At 46.4% G+C, this 22,500-nt stretch overlaps 1 protein-coding gene across 9 annotated transcripts in view; it reads left to right on the top strand.

Moving 5' to 3' along the window:
* Nucleotides 1-22,500, top strand: part of pros (homeobox protein prospero) — an 844,893-nt gene that overhangs the window by 752,288 nt on the left and 70,105 nt on the right. For all 9 annotated transcript variants that reach the window (XM_071660582.1, XM_071660580.1, XM_071660581.1 and 6 more), the window contains one exon: nucleotides 12,135-12,191. In XM_071660582.1, the coding sequence (XP_071516683.1) occupies nucleotides 12,135-12,191 (57 nt within the window). The remainder of the gene's footprint in view (nucleotides 1-12,134; nucleotides 12,192-22,500) is intronic.

Here is a 22,500-nt window from a genome sequence, read left to right as displayed (position 1 = left end):
CCCGGTACACCCAGTCCAAGGTACGCCCGGTACACCCAGTCCAAGGTACGCCCGGTACGAGCGGAGACGCATGATAATGGTTTTGATAAAGGGATGAAGAGAGAAGACAATAACAGCTTCCCTTTACCCCCTAATCACCCCTTCCCCTTAGCCTCACTACCCCTTACCCTTTTCTCCAGTGATGATGGCCAGGTCGGCTTTCCATTGATATAGTTTATCCATCATCGTCTTCAATTAATCAAGCCGATGGACCTTGAAAAGCAGAGAGAGGTGGGAAAATCAGACCTTATATCACCAATGCATAAGGATGTCTTCCCACCTGGTAGGGTGAATGAGCATGACTTTACTGGGTTATTGCCTCTGTGATAAGGGGGCACAAGGGTGAAAATAACGGTGTTTCACACGCACCTCATAGACACGTGGTTTAACATCTGCCTTTATATGGCCGCCATCTTGTTTGTTTACGTTATACAGTACGTCCTTTTAAGTAGGACAAAGTCCAGTGTGTGTAGAGCGTAGTGGGCGTGTGTAAGATATTGTTACAGGAAATCCGTCAAACGTAAATGATACAGTTGTTCTCATGGAAGATAGAGAACACTTAGCGCCTTGAGTACGACCATAATTACGATGGTACGACCACTTCGCACGAGGATACGACCCTTGGGTATGATGGTCTGGTCGCTGACTTGACCCCTAAAGGTCTGATGAAAGGATGCCCAAGGGTCATACTGTCCCATTCAAGGGCCGTGTCGAACTCAAGGGTCGTACCGTCGAACTCAAGGGTCGTACCGTCGTGTTCAAAGGGGATAATGACTCAACAAACAATTAGCTTGTTTTTGGTTGTTTAGCTAAGAACAACGAAATGTACACCATCACTAAACCTTGTTTTAATCACGCCTTGCCTAATTACGTACTTAGCATCGCTAATTACTTGACAACAGCTGCGGAGGTTAGTAATATGGTTAACCACAGAACAGCTTAATGATCGTTTGTATCCGTCCAAAGTACACTATATGTGTGTAATTACCCATTTGTAAAGTACAGGAGGGGAAGGGAGTTGTACACACGTGGGGCAGAATATCTTGGACATGTCCTTCAGTCGTATAACGTTGAAGACTTACTTCACAGTCAAAGCATTCTGTTTATTCCAATCATGAACTATTCTTATGATATGGGATCACTTCTAACAGGTTTCTTGCTCAGTTTCATATCACGGCCTCTTGGTGTTCTGTCGTTGCGTCTTTCGAAGTACAGTTCACTTTTGATCTCATAACCCAGTTCATTCATGCAGGGTTGGAGTCTGGAAGAGATTCGCTAAGCCATGGCCATGGATAGCAGGTCAAGTTAGGGAGAGAAATATTTAGATCAATGTTGCACTTTGCCTTGGGGGGGAAAAAGTTAGGTAAACCTATAAAGTCGCTAATATTCTCAAATGTTAATTCAACCGTCAACATTATTTCTTAAACATAAATGTAGAAGTAGAGTTTGGGTATGTATGGAACGTCTCTAGAATATTGGTTTTCAGGGTCGGTCGATAGTGTAGATCCGGCCTCCTTCGTTCATCCAGTACTTCGTTATCATAAACATACTTCTCTGTGTATGTGAGTTTAATGATAATCATAAGTGATAACACTATTACAATAACTAACATTCATGATCACAGAAGTAGTTGTAGAAGTAATAATAATGATAATGACAGTAATGATAATGATAATTAGTTTCATTAACTATAGCCAAGGACAAAATGTACTGAGAAACTGCACAAAATATAGACAGTGGGGCTGGAAAAGATGATGGGAGTTGAATAGTTTGTTCATATATACGCTGGGTTGCCAGTCTACTGATTATTGATGATGTTCACAAAGGATGAGATGAAGCTGTTCTTGTACCTGTGTGTCTGTGGGAGATCGGATGAGCTCGATGTAGTTCTTGTGCCGAACTGCAACTCTGGGAACAAGGGATCGCTAGTGGCAGGAGGTGATGGTGGCGAGGTTGGTGTAGTAAATGTTTCCGAACTGTGGGATGAGGTTCAGGAGAGATGATTGGGGAAAGCTGAGAGGACCAGGGTGTTGAACGTCTCTTGATAAGTGGTGTGGAATGGACCAAGATTAACCGCACACTTCCTCCTCTGCACCTTCTCTATCAGACCTGTTGTGGGAGACCAGACGGGCGAGGCATCAGTAAAGTCTGGAAAGAATGAAAATTGTGTTGATGTTCTTGAGTTCAGGTGGAAGGAGGCCAAATGTTCTGAGTTTATGAAGAAATGTGGAGACAATTGCTGGAGAATTCAATGATATGTGAACATGAAATGCTCTTGTAGCCAAGAGAACTGATTCGTTTTATTCATATTCATGATAGTTCGCATCGTCATGGTATATATATAGATATATATATATATATATATATATATATATATATATATATATATATATATATATATATATATATATATTTATATATATATATATGTATTAACTTTCTAAAAAAATGGGAAATGGGAATATATATATATATATATATATATATATATATATATATATATATATATATATATATATATATACGTACATAATGTGTGTGTGTTTGTCTGTGTCTGTGTGTAGATAGATATGCCACACACACACACCCTCTCCTCAACATGGTGTGTCTCAGCACGTGCCTAGCGTCGCGTGCGGCGACGGAGAGGAGAGCGTAGCACGCGTCGCTCTGCTCGTGCGGGCGCGCGTGCCGCCCGTGAGTGCTACTTTGTTCCGGCAAGTTTTCTTTCCTGGCAAGGCGTGGGTTCGAGGAGGAGCAAGACGTGGGACCGCGCCCAACACTCAGACCTGCCTCACTAACCCAGTTTTATAATTACCTACATCTACAGTGACCCAGTGATACGGTTACCTACACTGTAGGAGTCGCTGGTGTAGCGACCTACCCGTCTTGCCCTACTGACGGTGGTGTTCCTTAAGGTTCTCTCCTGTCACTTTCTATCTTCTCTTCATGAATGATCTCTCTTCAACCGTGTAACACTGTATACACTCACGTTCTCTCCATGAATGATCTCTCTTCAACGTGTAACACTGTATACACTCACGCTGGTGATTCCGCACATCACCTCACACTTCTTCCCTTCCTCACTTTTATACTCGTTCTTTTTCTCGCACTGAACTTATCTTCTGTCTTTATTTGGACCTGTTCATCATCTCGAATTAAGGAAGCAATGCCCTTATTAGATTCAATTGCCCTAAAGGGCAATTTCTTTTTGTGTCATCTAAATTCACTCATTTACCTCTGTTCACTTTCATAGCAGCACAATTGATTACTGCAATATCAACTATGTTACAAGTAGCCACATCCTCCACTCTATCTTAGTAACGCTACTTGACCAACATCACACAATATGCTTCCCATGAATAAGGGTGTTGTACAGGTGCCGTAATCATCTGTCTTATGAGCAGGCTGTTTCATATCAAGAGATGTTTTACTCGTCCCAGTATTGTCCCCACATCTGGGGTGGTTCATCCTCCACTCTGTTTACCTTATTGGAAAAAAAAAGAGGCTTTCGTCTCATTAGTTCCCCTGCATCACTTCTCTCCAACCTTCTCCTTTCTGCCCGTCTAGACGTTGCTGTCCTCTACTTGTTCTAAAGGTATTGTTTTGGTCACTGCTCTTGTGAGCCGTTTGTGTCTCGCACTGAAGCTCGCATCGGGCCGTTGCTTCCCATAGTTTATGTGTGGGGTCTGGCCACACGAAGACAGACCATTCTGATATCTACTTCTCTCCTTGACCGTATCTTTTGAAAACACCTGAACTGTCATCACTTTATAAAGATGTGCTTTTTAGTCATACCTCAATGAACTCATAGTGACCTGCTTAAGCCAGTGAGGGATGTCTTGACGAGGACCCATCTCACTAGCTACTGTACACAGAGAACGTTGGGTATATAACTACGAACCACAGAATCGACACCACAAACCACACGTTTGGAACCTTCACTACGAGTTGTATTATGGTTTCTAATGTTTGCAGCAGTGTGGGTAATTACTGTTGTCGATAGATAGTCAGAGGACTATCAGTCCAAGTTTGTACCAGGTTCATGGGTACATGGACGAATTTACACACACACACACACACACACACACACACACACACACACACATACACATACATACATTCATACACCGACGAATAGATGTATGCTTAGACAGCTTCGTAGATAAATAGATAGAGAAACAGTTAATAGATATACAACGCTCAAGCGTCTTATATAGTAAGTATAGATTTTAAGATTCACTGGTAACGTAGAATAAGGTACAACACGTAAAGAAAATGCCATAATTTAACACAGATCCTCGCATCAAAACCGTAGAATTTAATCATACGTGTTTGTGTGTAGTAAGTGCCTTGCGTGAGTACATACCTCACACTTACACCAATAGGAAAGTGTATCATATCTGCTGGAGGCGCCAAGAGAGAACATTGACTCCCGAAGCCTGTAGAGTAGCGCCAAATTAGCGAAAGTTGGGCGGTGTTGTGCTGTGTGTAGCGAAGGGTGCTTGATTGGGGTCGTCCGAGAGGGGAGGAGGAGGTGGTGGTGGGGTATGTCGTGTATGTGGAGGAGGAGGAGAAGGTATGGTGGTGTGGCAGGGAAAGTCGTTGTGGTAAGTGTGGTAGTGATGATGAGGGAGGTGGTATAATTTCTCTTGATGTTGTGGTGATAATAATATGTCGTTCGAGGTAGTACGACCCTTGAGAACGATGGTCGTGCGACCCTTGGGTATGATGGTCTGGCCTGTGACCAGATCAGAGTTAAAGCTGTTATGCCTAAGGGTCGTCTTTCGTGCTCAAGAGTCGTACTATTCTTAAAGGTCGTACCGTCGCATTCAAGATATTTACAGCAACAGTACCCTTGACTTCTCTGGTACGACCAGTCTTGCCTCGGTGTTTCAGTACGACCAGTCTTGCCTCGGTGTTTCAGTACGACCAGTCTTGCCTCGGTGTTTCAGTACGACCAGTCTTGCCTCGGTGTTTCAGTACGACCAGCACCAAGCCTTTGACAGCTCCGGGAACTTGGGTCGAACCTTACAACTACTACCCTTAGCTCCCCTTACCACTACTACCCTTAGCTCCCCTTACCACTACTACCCTTAGCTCCCCTTACCACTACTACCCTTAGCTCCCCTTACCACTACTACCCTTAGCTACCCTTACCACTACTACCCTTAGCTACCCTTACCACTACTACCCTTAGCTCCCCTTAACACTACTACCCTTAGCTACCCTCACGCTGACGAAAGCAGGTCGTATCACCTACGGACCAGTGAGTGTGTGTGTCTCTCACCGGTCACGCATATTCTCGTGTCTCCTGAGCGAAAACCGCACACGGTTGATTGACCAGTTCCCCCCCCCCCCCCCCAGGTGTACATACGTCAACGTACGATGGCAACAAGCGGAATCTGATGGCAATTATGTAGTTATCATCTCACGCGGTGAGGAGTTAAGTGTGAGGGGAATCGTCTGGTGATGGTCACATTTTCATATGGACTCCAAATGTATATTGTTTACATGTGTACAATACTGCCATTACCCTCAGTCCGGAGAGAAACGTACGTCATAAAAAATACATATTTGCAGAAATTCATCATCTATTTTTGAAAACAGAATTCCACGTCTGGAAGATATGGAGATAAATGATTAATAGAAGGTAAATAATTGTCAGAAATATTGATCACTACGTCAATAATATATATCATAATCTTTCCAGACTTTATAAGATGCTTTCTTTGTGTATGTGAATAACATGAAAAGATAATGATACATCCAAATGTTTATACACTTTCCTTGTCTATTTCTCATCTCATCTAATTTATTCATTTCAACTCATCAAAGTTTTAGACAAATCTTTGAAGGAAAAAATATCCACAAATGTCAGAGGGCAAAAATACGTGTCTGAATTTCTGCAGTGAACTCGTGGCGTGATACAAGGTTGTATTTAAGGTCCCAATTTCTTTCGCCGGCGTCATTCACGATACTGTACAGTACTCGTGTACAATCGTACAGGCGTATCTGGCCGAGCATCAAGGGTTTTCCTGACGTACATCAATAAGGTATATCCTGACGTACATCAATAAGGTATATCCTGACGTACATCAATAAGGTATACCTTGACGTACATCAATAAGGTATAACCTGACGTACATCAATAAGGTATATCCTGACGTATATCAATAAGGTATATCCTGACGTACATCAATAAGGTATATCCTGACGTATATCAGTAAGGTATATCCTGACGTACATCAATAAGGTATATCCTGACGTACATCAATAAGGTATATCCTGACGTACATCAATAAGGTATATCCTGACGTACATCAATAAGGTATACCTGACGTGCATAACACTAAGATACAACTGACGTATATCAATAGGGTATACCCCTGGCATACTTCAGTAAGTTATATTTTTCACATACATCAATAAGGTATATCTTAACGAACATCAGTGAGATATACCGTGACGTACATCAGCAAGTGATGTGTGTGCAACGTGTACACGTATCACAGTTGGCTGAACAGTGCCCCCCCCCCCACACACCCTCTCCCTCCTCAGCTCCTGCTGCTACATGTGGACAACCACAAGTGATAATTTTAGTCGAGTAGATAATGTGATAATTATGGTTCATCACGCCCATATGGCTTCATGATAAGATAAACAAAAATATGCAAATATACGTATATATATATATATATATATATATATATATATATATATATATATATATATATATATATATATATATATATGTTTACCAAATGGCGTCCTAGCTACGTGACTTCGTTGTATATCAACTGACTGTTATTTTTCTCTCTTATGTCTCTCCTGATGATGTGATTATGACACGAAAGTGCACTTGGGAACTTATCGTGTTTCATTTTCCCCGTGGACTCGTAGAAATGTGTGTGTGTGTGTGTGGGTGGGTGGGTAGGTGGGTGGGTGGGTAGGTGGGTGGGTAGGTGGGTGTTTTCGTACATTTAACGGGACTCTGGCATCACCGGACCCTTTCAGAGAAACTGGTTACAGGGTAATTACATATTCGCCGTTTTCCGCGTTTGCAAGGTAGCGTCAGGGACAGAGGACTGAGCCTTTGAGGGAAAATCCTCACTTAGCCACCTTCTCTGTTCCTTTCTTTGGAAAAGTAAATACTGGAGGAGAGAACTTCCAGGCCCCCCGCTCCCTCCACTTTTAGTCGCCTTCTACGACACGCAGGGAATACGTGGCAAGTATTCTTTCTCCCCTATTCCCAGGGATATATATATATATATATATATATATATATATATATATATATATATATATATATATATATATATATATGAAATTAAGATGAATAACGGTGTTATGAGAGACGTTATGACGGAATGAGGGGCAGAAATAAGTGGGTACAAAACGGTGTGAAATAAAGAGGTAATTGTTTCGCTGGTGGCTGCCACTGGTATGTCATGGTGACGGTTCGTATAATGGCAGGTAATTCCCCATGCAGGCAAGGCTCCACCAACCCTTCCTTTTGCTTTCTAATTTCCATCATCTGCATAATCACTGCAAGAATGAGAGGATGAATTATCGTAGCGGGTTTATGGTGTGAGTTTGTGTGTGTGTGTGTGTGTGTGTGTGTGTGTGTGTGTACGTAAGTGTGTGTATACTTGAGAGTGTGTGTGTGTGTATACTTGAGTGTGTGTGTGTGTGTGTGTACGTAAGTGTGTGTATACTTGAGAGTGTGTGTGTGTGTATACTTGAGTGTGTGTGTGTGTGTGTGTGTGTGTGTGTACTTAAGTGTGTGTATGCTTGAGTGTGTGTGTGTGTGTGTGTGTGTGTGTGTGTGTGTGTGTGTGTGTGTGTGTGTGTCTGTGTGTGTATACTTGAGTGTGTGTGTGTGTGTGTGTGTGTACGTAATTGTGTGTATACTTGAGTGTGTGTGTGTGTGTGTGTGTGTGTACGTAAGTGTGTGTATACTTGAGTGTGTGTGTGTGTGTATGTGTGTGTGTGTGTGTGTGTGTGTGTGTGTGTGTGTGTGTGTGTGTGTGTGTGTGTGTACGTAAGTATGTGTATACTTGAGTGTGTGTGTGTGTGTGTGTGTGTGTGTGTGTGTGTGTACGTAAGTGTGTGTATACTTGTGTGTGTGTGTGTGTGTGTGTGTGTATACTTGAGTGTGTGTGTGTGTGTGTGTGTGTGTGTGTGTTGAATCTTTCCCACAAGGCTTGCAAGGCGTCCCTACTAACCAGCCATTACTTTCACTAAACAATATATAGATTTGTCAGTTCAGACCCACGTACTTGCAACATTCTCCTACGACCTACTTTTGTTTTTCTTCACTCACAACAGAAACAACAAACTTAAAAACCTGCTGACCTTTCCTGCCTGATGTTGTCATACACAGAGTCTAGAGTATTTGGACTTGGAGGCAACATTCACCTTTAGTTGAACATATGTTCAAAGTAAATATCATGAATATACATATGTATATGAACATATGTTCAAAGTAAATGTCATGAATATACATATGTATACACAGCCATGAGTGCTCTGAACTCATGGCTACGTGTATACATATTCATGATTTGAATGTGAATATTTTATCGAACTAAAGACGAATGTTGAATTCTGCCACTGAGTTTTGAGACACTCATTTCCAGTTCTGGAATATCTTAATGTCAGCGGAGGCGCATCTTGTAAGCTGGCCACGGGGGTCTGGAATGGCCTGGAACACACAAGTTACTAGTTCTGGAAAGTTGGTCGTCGTCCCACAGTTGACGTTCGGAGGTTCCAGTGCTGCAGCTGCCATTGCCTCCACCACTCCTGGAACGAGATGGCTCCATTAAAAGTTTCTGGCAAGTTGTGAGTGCATGAGAGACGGTAATGTATATTCCAGGAGACAGTTGTGTGGGCTGGAGTTGCTCGGTATGGTCTGGAAGCCAGCCAGCCTGGAGAAGTTGGCAGGAGATGGTAGGGATGATAACTGGAAACTTTTTGTGTCTGTGTATCTCTTCTTTATCCTTCTCTCTCTCTCTCTCTCTCTCTCTCTCTCTCTCTCTCTCTCTCTCTCTCTCTCTCTCTCTCTCTCTCTCTCTCCTTGTATGTATCACCTTCATGCTTTACCTTTGCCCAAGACTGGACGAACTGAAGTACTGCCCTCGCTCTGTCTACCTGTCAACTTGTCTGTCTAAAGACTATTAGAGGTCGACTAATTGGTCCTCAAATGTTCCATTCCTGAGTCTTGTGGTCCAGACCTACTGTTGGCCTGAAGAACAGAAATAATTCACGCAACCATGAGCTCTCTTCCATGTCTTTGGTCATGTTCCGCGAGTAATTCGTCTTTGCCAAGTGTTGATGAGTTTCTACAATTTTCCAATTGGTTCACTTACCACATCTCAAGTTAGTAGTGAAGATAGACTCTCACGCATCTCATTCGCCATCCATATGTCGTAGGTGTTCTTGTTTCTATATCTCTCAGAGTTGATAGTGAAGGAAATTTGTCTTGGGGTAAAAATTCACATACGGGAGGAGAAAATTACAGATACATTTTTTCTGTTTGACTCTACTTACAGTAGCTTGATATCTCTCTGAAGTCCCACCACAAGCTTAGGTAAATATATTGATCTGTGTACCTCTACCACACTGGCAAGCAAAAGAAAGACAAATGGATGAGACATACCCCTGCAGCTACGTGTGTGTGTGTGTGTGTGTGTGTGTGTGTGTGTGTGTGTGTGTGTTTACTATTTCTGTCTCACAGGGAGAGAAAATTAGACGGAAGATGATAACACGCAAGACATGCGGTGAGCGCTACGCGCTAGCTTTCTCTCATGGCTGGAACTGGCATTTGACGTCTTGAGACAAGAGAAAACATGTCCATGTATCAGAGCAGCTTCCTCACTCGACCTGAACCACGTGACAACACCACGGACCACGTGACAACACCACGAACCACGTGACAACACCACGGACCACGTGACAACACCACGAACCACGTGACAACACCACGGACCACGTGACAACACCACGAACCACGTGACAACACCACGGACCACGTGACAACACTACGAACCACGTGACAACACCACGAACCACATGACAACAATACGGACCACATGACAACACCACGAACCACGTGACAACACCACGGACCACGTGACAACACCACGAACCACGTGACAACACCACGAACCACGTGACAACACTACGGACCACACTATAGCACCATAGACCAAGAGACAACAGCAGTACTTACCAATCGTGAACACACGTGAATATGCCTCAACAAAATGGCCACCTCTGTACCTCCTGCAGATGGTACACACACACACACACACACACACACACACACATACTGATCCAGTCAGTGACCTTGGTCCATTATCTTAGGTCGCTGTACGCGAGGCAGGGAATCGCTGACCTTGTGATGTCATTTGGTGGCGAAAGTAACGTGTGATAAAGCCATGAACCCAACTGTGTGTGTAGATAACGATAAAAACCCTCCGTGTTGGGTCAGACCACCAGCCTTACCGACACAACAGGTCGCATTCTGATCTTGTAACCTTAACTTTAGGATTTTGTAAACAAGAAGAATCAAACGTGTTGTTTGACTCATCATCATTGTAAACAATACCATCGACACTCCTCCTCAACATTGTAAACAATATTATCAACACTCCTCCTCAATACTTTATTCCCAAGTGTTGGATTTCTTTTGTTGACAATCTTGTTTACAGTAAACCAACCTCTGGGTAATGTGTTGTGATGAAATTCAAGGAAATAACAGTTGTGTTTTGATTTTGTCAATGGTATTGTGTTCTCTTACCAGAAATGTGCGAGAAAGTACGGTAGAATAACTGACCTAAGTGTTTCAGGTCAAGTTGCGTTCTGACCTGAACCTGCTTGTCCCAGGTCATGCGTTCTGACCTGAACCTGCTTGTCCCAGGTCATATGTGCCTGACTGTTTCAGGTCAAGTTGTTCCCCTCGATCTATACTTGATTGTTTCAGGTCATCGCGAACTCTGACCACCGCCACCTCTTCTTTCAGAGGTCATCACCGTGCATTTAACCTCTTCTTCTTCCCCCCTTTTCAAGGTCATGCTCTGACCCTACGATCATCCGCCATGTGACCTAGGACGAGGGTCCATTGACCTGGCAGATGAACTTTTGGGGGCGAAGACCCGTGTTGTGAGGTAACATGGGCGAAGACCCGTGTTGTGAGGTAACATGGGCGAAGACCCGTGTTGTGAGGTAACATGGGCGAAGACCCGTGTTGTGAGGTAACAGGGGCGAAGACCCGTGTTGTGAGTAACGTGGTACCTTCAGGTGTGGATACCTCCACCTCCCTGGCCCTCCCAGGGGGTAACCCCTCCCCCCCGCCCCAGAGGCCACAACCCTGACCCTGGCCACAACCCTGACCCTGGCCACAACCCTGACCCTGGCCACAATCACTGAGTCACTCGTCACATCTCTGACTGTACCTGATGCTGGAGATGACTCACACTGTAACCACAGCTCCCCCTCCCCTCCCTCACACGCCTCTCCCCTCTCTCTCTCACCTCCCTCACACGCCTCTCCCCTCTCTCTCTCACCTCCCTCGCACGCCTCTCTCCCTCTCCCTCACTTACCAGCCACGCACACCTCGCTCTCTCCCGCTGTACTCTCCTCGTAGTCTCACCTCCCCTTTTCTGCCTCCCCCAGCCCTCCCCTCCTTTTCCAGTCAGGTCAGAGGTAAGGCCGTCATAGTCAAGTATCGTATCGTCGTCCTGAAGGGTCATATCGTCGTACTAAAGGGTCGTACAGTCGTGATCAGTGGTCGCACCCTCGTGGTCAGGGGTCTTAAGGTCGTACTTAGAGTTCATACCATCGTGATCAAGGGTCGTACCGTCGTATTTAAGAATAATTCTGTCGTGGGTCAACATAGGTTTCAGATATGGTACACCAACCAGTATATTGTTGAATTTAAGTAAGCTGTCCTACTGGAAATAAAAGATAAATAGATAGATATGAAATTCAAAAAAATACATATAGCCTCTGGTGTTTTTGATGGCCTTGTGGTACGCCATTACGAAGACATAAACAAAACAATATTTTTAACCCTTGTGTCTCTCTCTCTTCAGGTGTGCAGAGATGCTTCCCCCGGCCTTTTATGGATAACCTGCGGCCTCTACAGTTTCGTAAGTATCTGTCTATCTGCCTGAGTCCTTACCACACACACACACACACACACACACACACACACACACACACACACACACACACACACACACACCAGATCATGTGAATAAGTGAATGTGTACACAAAACCAAACGTGTAACATTAGTCCTGAACCATCTATTGGGGGTAAGAACTGTACTGTTGTACCATCTGTGAGAGGAGGGGTGGTTGTTCCATCTGAACCACCCATTAGCAGCCGATGATTTGTGTCATCTATCACTGTTGGTGGCTCTTCCATCTTTCCACCTTGTTCCACAGGTCCCCATCCATGAAGGCAATGATTGTGCCATCTGTCCAAAAGAACCTCTTTATTTTTCTCTAGTAATTTGTACCTTGGTCAGTTCACGTTCCAGTCGTTGCTGCCACATGCAGCTTATGTGTTTGGCAAGTGACAGCTTCTGTACAAGAAAGAAATAATCATACCCTTTGACCTATGACCTGGTTAGAGACACCCTCAGTTACTAACAGAACAAAAACGAAACGTGTTCCATTTTTGGTTTGGTCTGATGTTTTCCGTATATATATATATATATATATATATATATATATATATATATATATATATATATATATATATATATATATATATATATATATATGAGTAAGTGGTGTCTGATAGATATACATATGAATAATCCCATAAGGTGTTTGCACCTGAAAGGTTTCATTTGTCTGGTTTGTTGAGTTGATGGTCCTGTGGTTTGTGTTGCTGTGAACCCCAGAGTGTTGCTGCGAGAGTGGAGGGAGACCAGTGTGAGGAGGGAGGGTGTAAATGGCGAGTGGAAGGTACATGGAAGAGAAAAGGAGAACATGGAGGGAGGGACGAAACACCACTACGTGTCACGTCAGTTTATCAGAACTTTTCCTGGTTTTTGATAATCTCAACCTTAACTTTGGCCTCGAATGTTTACCTTTCGTTACGTGCCTTATCACAAGGCTGTGTTACGCCAGGCATTCGGTCCATCAGAGAGTGTTGTTGGGTAATGTTAGGTCATGCAGTCGTCCTATCTGATGACCAAGACTGTATAGAAGTCACCTCATTGGAAGTAGAATATATACGGGTGGTTTTTCCCTGCGATCGTCTGGAGACCGCAACCGCACGCGGCCCTCCTGCGGTAATCGCCAGGGCCTGCGGTATTCCATGTTATCTGAGCGACAGCGGGAGTGTTTTTCCCACACTTGCGGTAATATCATCGACCACATACCACGGTCTCTCGCCTTGACATTAGTACGGCTTACCTGACCTAGCAACACTTGGTTGGATGAGACCCACTTACTGACTGGATGTGTCCATAATGAACTCCTCGAGCACGACTACCAGCGTCCTTTGGTATGATGGTACGACCCTTGACCACGATGGTACGACCTTTAGGTCATGTGGCTTGACCTCTAACTTAATCATTAAAGGTCAGGTCAAAGGCCAGCTCATCAAACGCAAGAGTTACACCGGCGTGTTCAAGGGAACGCGTAGGCTGCCACTTCTTTCACCATCTTACCTCCCCCTTCTCTGGTGTGGCTAAATTGTGGCCAATCTCTGCGTTCGTCTTGTGGCCACATCCGGTCACCTCACCTGTATCGTCTTGTGGTGTGGCCGCGTCTGGCCACTCTCACCTGCACGGCCAGAACACTTAATGAACATCGGGAGGCCATCAGACATGTACATGCTGGTATTACTGTGTCTCAATCTGTCGCAACCTTGTCGGAGCCCTGTCGCAGGTCTGGTAGCAATGCGCGTATGTAATACACATGATGGCCTTGCGCTTCTCCCGCCCACAGCTCCGTCTGGAGAAGTCAATGTCTCAATAGGTCTCCCTGGGGTCTTCAGGGTTCTACGGGGTCCTGCGAGATCCTTGAAAGGTTCAGTAGGACTCGAAAGTAGGAGAGTGTTGGACGTCTTTACTGGTGGAGGAACAAATGGAGATCCTAGGGTCTTGAATAATCCAGATGGGTTGTGTGTTCAGTCTGAACAGATGGTGAATATGTCTTTTAGGGGGACAGGGACCAGTCGTGTACAGCAGTTGTTTGAAAGCAAGTCACAGTTTTCTCTGTACATCCTAGAATGTACTTCATGTCCAGATATACATCTTGAGAGTATATGTCATAATGTTCAGTATTTGTGTTCATATTCCTAATCTTTATTTTCATGGCTGGAGGAATATTCTCCTTCCGTTTATGTGTTTAGCTGTATTTACCTGTTCAGGTCCCATTTTCTTCCCGGCTCCTAAGAACTGAGAAATGGAATGTGTCTTCTAGATGTTTACATCAAAGATACTTTGATGAAAATAGCAATATCTCAATCACGTTCTAGCATATTTACGTAAAAGATGTTCAGATTTTTGCATCCTTCTCGGCTTGTGGTTTTGTATGTCAGTTGGGCTCAGAAAGAAAAGGAACTTTCTCAGAAAGAGCGATTGCTTAATATCGAATCTGAAACTCCAGCTGTTGGTGAAGATAGAATCCTTAACTACTTATTATCACTGCATCAAGAGTGCCAGTAATGCTCCTTTATACCAGAGGCTATTCTTGTGGGACTACCTGCTAATCTAACGAGGTCAAAGGTCAAAGACGGAGGATTGTGAATAATACGTGTAACATGGTCCTGCCCGCCTCACCAGAGCTCTTCAGCATTACAGACATGGGATGAACCGTCTCCTGATGTCCCTGTGTCTGTGTGTCTGTACACCGTTCCCCTCTGTCAATGTCTAAAGACACAGTACAGTGTTTATGAAGGATTTATATGTGTGACGGGTTATGACTTTTTGAGGATGAATATATTATTGTATTTCTGTGTGTGTGTGTGTCTGTCTGTCTGTCTGTCTGTCTGTCTGTCTGTCTTTCTGTCTGTCTGTCTGTCTTTCTCTTTCTGTCTGTTTGTCTGTGTGAATTCAGTTGAAGGCCTGAAATTCTACTGTCATTCTTTTTTTTTTTATCATTGCATTATCATCAACCTGTCGAACATTCATCTGTTGCTAATCACCTTTTGATATCCAGCAGTTATCTTGGAAACATATTATTACACATCTGTTATCATTCTCCCGTTAATCTTAACCTGTTGGCATATGTCTGTTGCTCTCCTATGATCATTTGCTCATCATAACATTATGCTGATAGATATTTCAGTTTCGCAGTTTTGTATCGTCAGTATTTTATGTTAGTTTGAGATGATGACACAGTCAGCAACTTGGTAACCGTGCAACACTCAGAGGTAGCGAAGTGATGGATGAGAATTTACTCCCTCCGTCAAGGTAAACCATCCACTTGCCTTGTCACCACAAGCTGGGGGATTCCAGCTACACAGATACATACACTTGTACGTACATACATGTATACGTGTGTACATATATACAGTACACTCGACCATACATGATTAGTGTTGTGACGAACCTCTGTTGCTTGGTGAGGTGGACTGGTGAGAATGACGTAGTGCTGACATTATCAGCAACAGCTAATCATAACTACTAAGAGGTGCCAGGTAGTGGCAACCTCCCCCACGTCCACCCCTGCCCGGGCTAACAGTGCCAGGCACCATTCCCTACCCCTTAGCACCCTGCACCTGGCACCCTCCCCAGCTTGTGGTCACTCACCCTGCCCGCCTCCCTTACTCTGCAGTAGTTCTCTGCCCCCCTGCCAAGACCCTGCCTATCAGCAAAGTCTCTGCTATGCCCTGCCATTCCCTGTGGCCACAGAGACCTCTGCCATTCTCCCTGGCCCTCAAGGGTTAAATCAAAGACTAAATCCAACCCGCACAAGGGTCTTGCTCAAGGGCCAACACCATCGTAAACTTGAGGTTTACTAAGAGTGTAGAATGTTCTCAAGTTGTTAAGGGTGTACAGTGTACAAACATACAGCATCTTCGAATCAGTATTCCCCTTATTGAATTATAGTATGAAATCCACGTCATTTGTTCTCGGTAGTTCATGATATACACTTGAACACAGATGACCTTGTGCTGAACAATTATTGCAAGCAGATGTCAATAAGTTCGTTTGCTTTCTCATTCTGAGTCCAGTGTATGTCCTTTAACCTCTGTCTCATCTCCCTCACGTTCCCTGAGACAATAAGGACAAGTTTCTGACTCTGGAGTATTACTGTTGTCTTGCTTGTGAGTGTTATCTTGTATTCCAGGGAATGTCTCTCGTGAGTTTTTTGGAACCCACAAGTTTGTAGCGTCTTAGACTGTAGGAGAATTGTTTTCTCTTAGTCTTGTTCCGTTTCCGTATGCGTCTATCCTCTGTACACACACACACACACACACACACACACACACACACACACACACCTTTGTAGATTTTGCCTTCGTTGACTTCATCAAAGCTTTCAGCACAATCAGCCATAACAATTTCATCCTGAAGTCGCTAACCATCGGTTAGATGTGTCTCACACAATGATCTGCAAGTTGTCCCTCACCGGCGGCGTCCCGCAGGCCACAAAGCTGGGTCCTGTGTCAATTCTTGTCCTTATAAATGATGTTATTATGATTGGGAAACCTTCTGGATGCGAGTACGTTAATTGCTCTCCTGTTGATATCAGATTTAGAGACAGCTCTCCCGATTAAATGGCCCTTTAGGACACTTTTGAATTCCTCCGTTGTTGTACCACCGACAACACTCAATCACTAACCAAACCAAGACTTCAGACATGCAGTTCAGCCTCGCTTCCAGTCATTCCCCCACCGTCCTATCACCGTCCTAACTTCTTACTGTCTCGCTTGATCCCGAGCCTCCTCAAGGTTGCTCAAGTCTCCAAGCTCCTCGGTGCGCCTTTGGACGATGAACTTAGCTAGAAGGAAAACGGCAGCGTCACCATAAGATCTTTCATCTATCGTCTCCACATTCTCCGCAGATACTTGGCCTCCCTGCACCCGGAAACTCAAGAACATGTACACAACTTTCATTCTTCCCAGACTCGCCCACGCCTCCCCTTGTTGCTCCTCCTCTCTGCCCACCACACAAGAGCAGTTACCGGTAAATGTGCAGAAACGGAATTTCATGGCCATCTTCTGTCCCTCTTACATCACCCATGAAGAGGGGTCACAACGCTGATGTTCCCGATGGTTTCCAACCATATACTAGCGCCCCAACCCCAATCTGACAGTTTAGAAGGAGGTTACTGCATCACTCTCACCACCTTTACCTTCTGTCACTAGAGATCCTTCGACCCCAAAGTACCAGTTCGACACCACTACACCGCATCGAGGTCATCTGCCCGGTCTGGTACAGACCAAAATCAGAATAGCCCCTGCCACCCCTCCAGTCCCACACCGTCATGTCCACACCCTCCCTCCCTCGCTCCCTCCTCCCTCCCTCGCTCCCACCTCCCTCCCTCCCTCCCTCCCTCCCTCGCTCCCACGTCCCACCTCCCTCCCTCCCACCTCCCTCCCTCCCTCCCTTCCCCATCAATTTCCTTGCTGATCAGATGGTGAAGGGGTGGAGAGCTATAGGAGGGTATGGCCCCCTCCAAACAGCCTCCCACCCTCCGCTCCCGGGGGTGAAGCTTCTCAGAGCTGATGTGTATTTTTAACAAGTCTTGATTGTTGGACAGTTGATGGTGACGTCATGAGAACCCCCTGTGTGTGTGTGTGTGTGTGTGTGTGTGTGTGTGTGTGTGTGTCTGTGTCTCGCACACAACCATCTCCAAGTCCTCGTATAATAGCACGGTCTACACCGCACCTCGCACGGCACTGTATTCACCAGACGCATAGCCAGGGCAACACGTGTTCAATAATAAGATAATCGACCTTATGACTGAGAAAAGTATAACTTTTGAAGCGTCGTCCCATTAAAACTTCGGCAGGCAGTAATGAGCGTCGTGCATGGCAACCGCGTGACAAAAACATGCAATTTGGCGCATCTTTCAGCTTCGTCTTCCTCGCGTAGCTAAGTGAGGGAGGAGGTCAGAGCCCTTGTGTCTGGTGAGGTATAGTGTGCTTAGAGCTCTCTCTCTCTCTCTCTCTCTCTCTCTCTCTCTCTCTCTCTCTCTCTCTCTCTCTCTCTCTCTCTCTCCCTCTCTCTCTCCCCACGCCCCGTCACCCCGCGCGCGCGCGCCGGGATCGCGTGCACGAGCCCTTCTCGCAAACCTGAGCATTGATTCATAGTGAAGTTTTTAACTTGCCGGATGTGAATTATCCTCAAGTTGGCCATCATTGATCATCGAAGACTCGACGTCGTGTGAGGTGGAGCTGTTGACGGACGAAGGCTGGAGCCTGGGGTGTGTGTGGGGTGTGTGTGGGGTGTGTGTGGGGTGTGTGGGGTGTGTGTGGGGGCGGTGTGCGCGTCTGCCGGCATCGCGAACAACCGGAAACCCACCTCCCGTTTTTCTTCATTTCTTTCTTGGTGTCCGACACCCATTTCCCGTTCTCTGTGAGTTGTTTATCTTGGTTTCCGTCGCCCATTCACTGTTTTTTTTTTTCATTTATAGATCTGTTTATTTCCTGGTGTTCGAAACCCAGTTCCCGTTTTCTATACATGTACCTACGTATTACTCTGGTTCTTCACATTTTTCATCGTCCAAGGATACATGGTTGATTTTCCCTCCTTTTATGCCACAAATCCAACCATCTCAACATTCACTATCGAGGAACATGTCTCCAACAAGTCTGCATGACCTTCATTTTGACCCGGGGTCACCTGAGGCTACAGTATATTACCTCCCTGGTATAGTGGTCACCGTCACTAACTCTGACTCTGCGTCCCCGAGTTCAAGTCTTGGACAAGGTCTCTGGCGCACAGCCAATCCATTTTCTTTCGTCCTGACGCCTGGGGTTGATTGATGAATGAGTATATGGAGATAGAAAACGGCAAATGATCTCGAAACTAAAATGGCAACTATGGCCCATTATGGATACCAAAATAGGAAAACGGTGAATGGTAATTATGTAATTCCAAGTACGTTAGAGAAAATGTATACAACATTGTATTACTTGAGAGGCAGACTTAAGTGCTACTTTATACTTACGAATCGTACTTATAAGTATATACACACAAGATGAATGGAAAACGGTAGATTTCTAGTTCATAGTTATAGATTTAAAAGTTTTGTCTTCCAGCGCTACGAAGAGAACACTAGAGCGACGATGTGGTCCAGGTATGTATGTTTTTAGCATAGTACGCAAGTTGGAATATAGTAAAAATATGCCAGGGGGGAAAAAAGTATACGTAGAGCGATATAATCAGAATTTATCATCAGTGCCGAACGTAACATAAGCTATAATATAAATGAATATATGCCACGTATTATCTCCATAAATGGGGGTACAGGGAAAATGTTCCACGTATAAATTCTACAAACGATAATACACTGACCACTTGCCCGTGATGGAAGCAGTGGTGTGGGGTCCCTACTGTGTTGACCAACAATGGTGGAAGCAGTGGTGTGGGGCCCCTACTGTGTTGACCAACAATGGTGGAAGCAGTGGTGTGGGGTCCCTACTGTGTTGACCAACAATGGTGGAAGCAGTGGTGTGGGGCCCCTACTGTGTTGACCAACAATGGTGGAAGCAGTGGTGTGGGGCCCCTACTGTGTTGACCAACAATGGTGGAAGCAGTGGTGTGGGGCCCCTACTGTGTTGACCAACAATGGTGGAAGCAGTGGTGTGGGGCCCCTACTGTGTTGACCAACAATGGTGGAAGCAGTGGTGTGGGGCCCCTACTGTGTTGACCAACAATGGTGGAAGCAGTGGTGTGGGGCCCCTACTGTGTTGACCAACAATGGTGGAAGCAGTGGTGTGGGGCCCCTACTGTGTTGACCAACAATGGTGGAAGCAGTGGTGTGGGGCCCCTACTGTGTTGACCAACAATGGTGGAAGCAGTGGTGTGGGGCCCCTACTGTGTTGACCAACAATGGTGGAAGCAGTGGTGTGGGGCCCCTACTGTGTTGACCAACAATGGTGGAAGCAAGTGGTGTGGGGCCCCTACTGTGTTGACCAACAATGGTGGAAGCAGTGGTGTGGGGCCCCTACTGTGTTGACCAACAATGGTGGAAGCAGTGGTGTGGGGCCCCTACTGTGTTGACCAACAATGGTGGAAGCAGTGGTGTGGGGCCCCTACTGTGTTGACCAACAATGGTGGAAGCAGTGGTGTGGGGCCCCTACTGTGTTGACCAACAATGGTGGAAGCAGTGGTGTGGGGCCCCTACTGTGTTGACCAACAATGGTGGAAGCAGTGGTGTGGGGCCCCTACTGTGTTGACCAACAATGGTGGAAGCAGTGGTGTGGGGCCCCTACTGTGTTGACCAACAATGGTGGAAGCAGTGGTGTGGGGCCCCTACTGTGTTGACCAACAATGGTGGAAGCAGTGGTGTGGGGCCCCTACTGTGTTGACCAACAATGGTGGAAGCAGTGGTGTGGGGCCCCTACTGTGTTGACCAACAATGGTGGAAGCAGTGGTGTGGGGCCCCTACTGTGTTGACCAACAATGGTGGAAGCAGTGGTGGTGGGGCCCCTACTGTGTTGACCAACAATGGTGGAAGCAGTGGTGTGGGGCCCCTACTGTGTTGACCAACAATGGTGGAAGCAGTGGTGTGGGGCCCCTACTGTGTTGACCAACAATGTGGAAGCAAGTGGTGTGGGGGCCCCTACTGTGTTGACCAACAATGGTGGAAGCAGTGGTGTGGGGCCCCCTACTGTGTTGACCAACAATGGTGGAAGCAGTGGTGTGGGGGCCCCTACTGTGGTTGACCAACATCACTGGTGGAAGCAGTGGTGTGGGGCCCCTACTGTGTTGACCAACAATGGTGGAAGCAGTGGTGTGGGGGCCCCTACTGTGTTGACCAACAATGGGTGGAAGCAGTGGTGTGGGGCCCCTACTGTGTTGACCAACAATGGTGGAGAGCAGGTGGTAGTGGGGCCCCTACTGTGTTGACCAACAATGGTGGAAGCAGTGGTGTGGGGGCCCCTACTGTGTTGACCAACAATGGTGGAAGCAGTGGTGTGGGGGTCCCTACTGTGTTGACCAACAATGGTGGAAGCAGTGGTGTGGGGGCCCCTACTGTGTTGACCAACAATGGTGGAAGCAGTGGTGTGGGGTCCCCTACTGTGTTGACCAACAATGGTGGAAGCAGTGGTGTGGGGCCCCTACTGTGTTGACCAACAATGGTGGAAGCAGTGGTGTGGGGTCCCTACTGTGTTGACCAACAATGGTGGAAGCAGTGGTGTGGGGCCCCTACTGTGTTGACCAACAATGGTGGAAGCAGTGGTGTGGGGCCCCTACTGTGTTGACCAACAATGGTGGAAGCAGTGGTGTGGGGCCCCTACTGTGTTGACCAACAATGGTGGAAGCAGTGGTGTGGGGCCCCTACTGTGTTGACCAACAATGGTGGAAGCAGTGGTGTGGGGTCCCTACTGTGTTGACCAACAATGGTGGAAGCAGTGGTGTGGGGCCCCTACTGTGTTGACCAACAATGGTTGTGGTTGACGTGGTTGGTGGTTGTCCGCTTCTGGAGGCTGTTATGTGCGTCCTGGGGGGACGATGTGGTCGGGAGAACTGCTGTCAACATTACCAGGACGAGAGAGTCATCATTGAGCTCGTAGTGAGGAGGTGCGTCCACCATGGTATCATTCATAAAGAGAAGGAAACACAAGGGGTCCCAGTCTTGTGCCTTGCGGAACCCCACAGATGAGGTGATGGAAGATGGGGGAAAACAGACCATATGAATCGGGCATCCTGATACGTGTATTTGTGTACATATATCTGTGTACGTGTTCTTGTGTATTTACGTGTGTGTGTGTGTGTGTGTGTGTGTGTGTGTGTGTGTGTGTGTACGACTTCCTGTAATGAGAAGCCATAAGACGATTCCTTCTACGATCCAACGTTTGAAATGAACTTGCAAACCTCCACACCAAAACACACTTACCTCCCCCCCCACCCTCCTCCCTCCCTCCCTCCCTCCCTCCCTCCCCCACCTGACCACCACTCTCCCACCTCCTCCCTCTCTCCCTCCCTCCCTCCCCCACCTGACCACCACCCTCCTCCCTCCCTCCCTCCCTCCCTCCCCCACCTGACCACCACTCTCCCACCTCCCTCCCTCCTCCCTCCCTCCCTCCCTCCCTCCCTCCCTCCCTCCCTCCCTCCCTCCCTCCCTCCCTCCCTCCCTCCCTCCCTCCCTCCCTCCCTCCCTCCCTCCCTCCCTCCCTCCCTCCCTCCCTCCCTCCCTCCCTCCCTCCCTCCCTCCCTCCCTCCCTCCCTCCCTCCCTCCCTCCCTCCTCCCTCCCTCCTCCCTCCCCCACCTGACCACCACTCTCCCACCTCCTCCCTCTCTCCCTCCCTCCTCCC

This window comes from Panulirus ornatus, chromosome 72, assembly GCF_036320965.1.
Source record: "Panulirus ornatus isolate Po-2019 chromosome 72, ASM3632096v1, whole genome shotgun sequence".
NCBI classification, from domain to species: Eukaryota; Metazoa; Arthropoda; class Malacostraca; order Decapoda; family Palinuridae; genus Panulirus; species Panulirus ornatus.
This window is presented reverse-complemented; position numbering and strand designations above follow the sequence as displayed.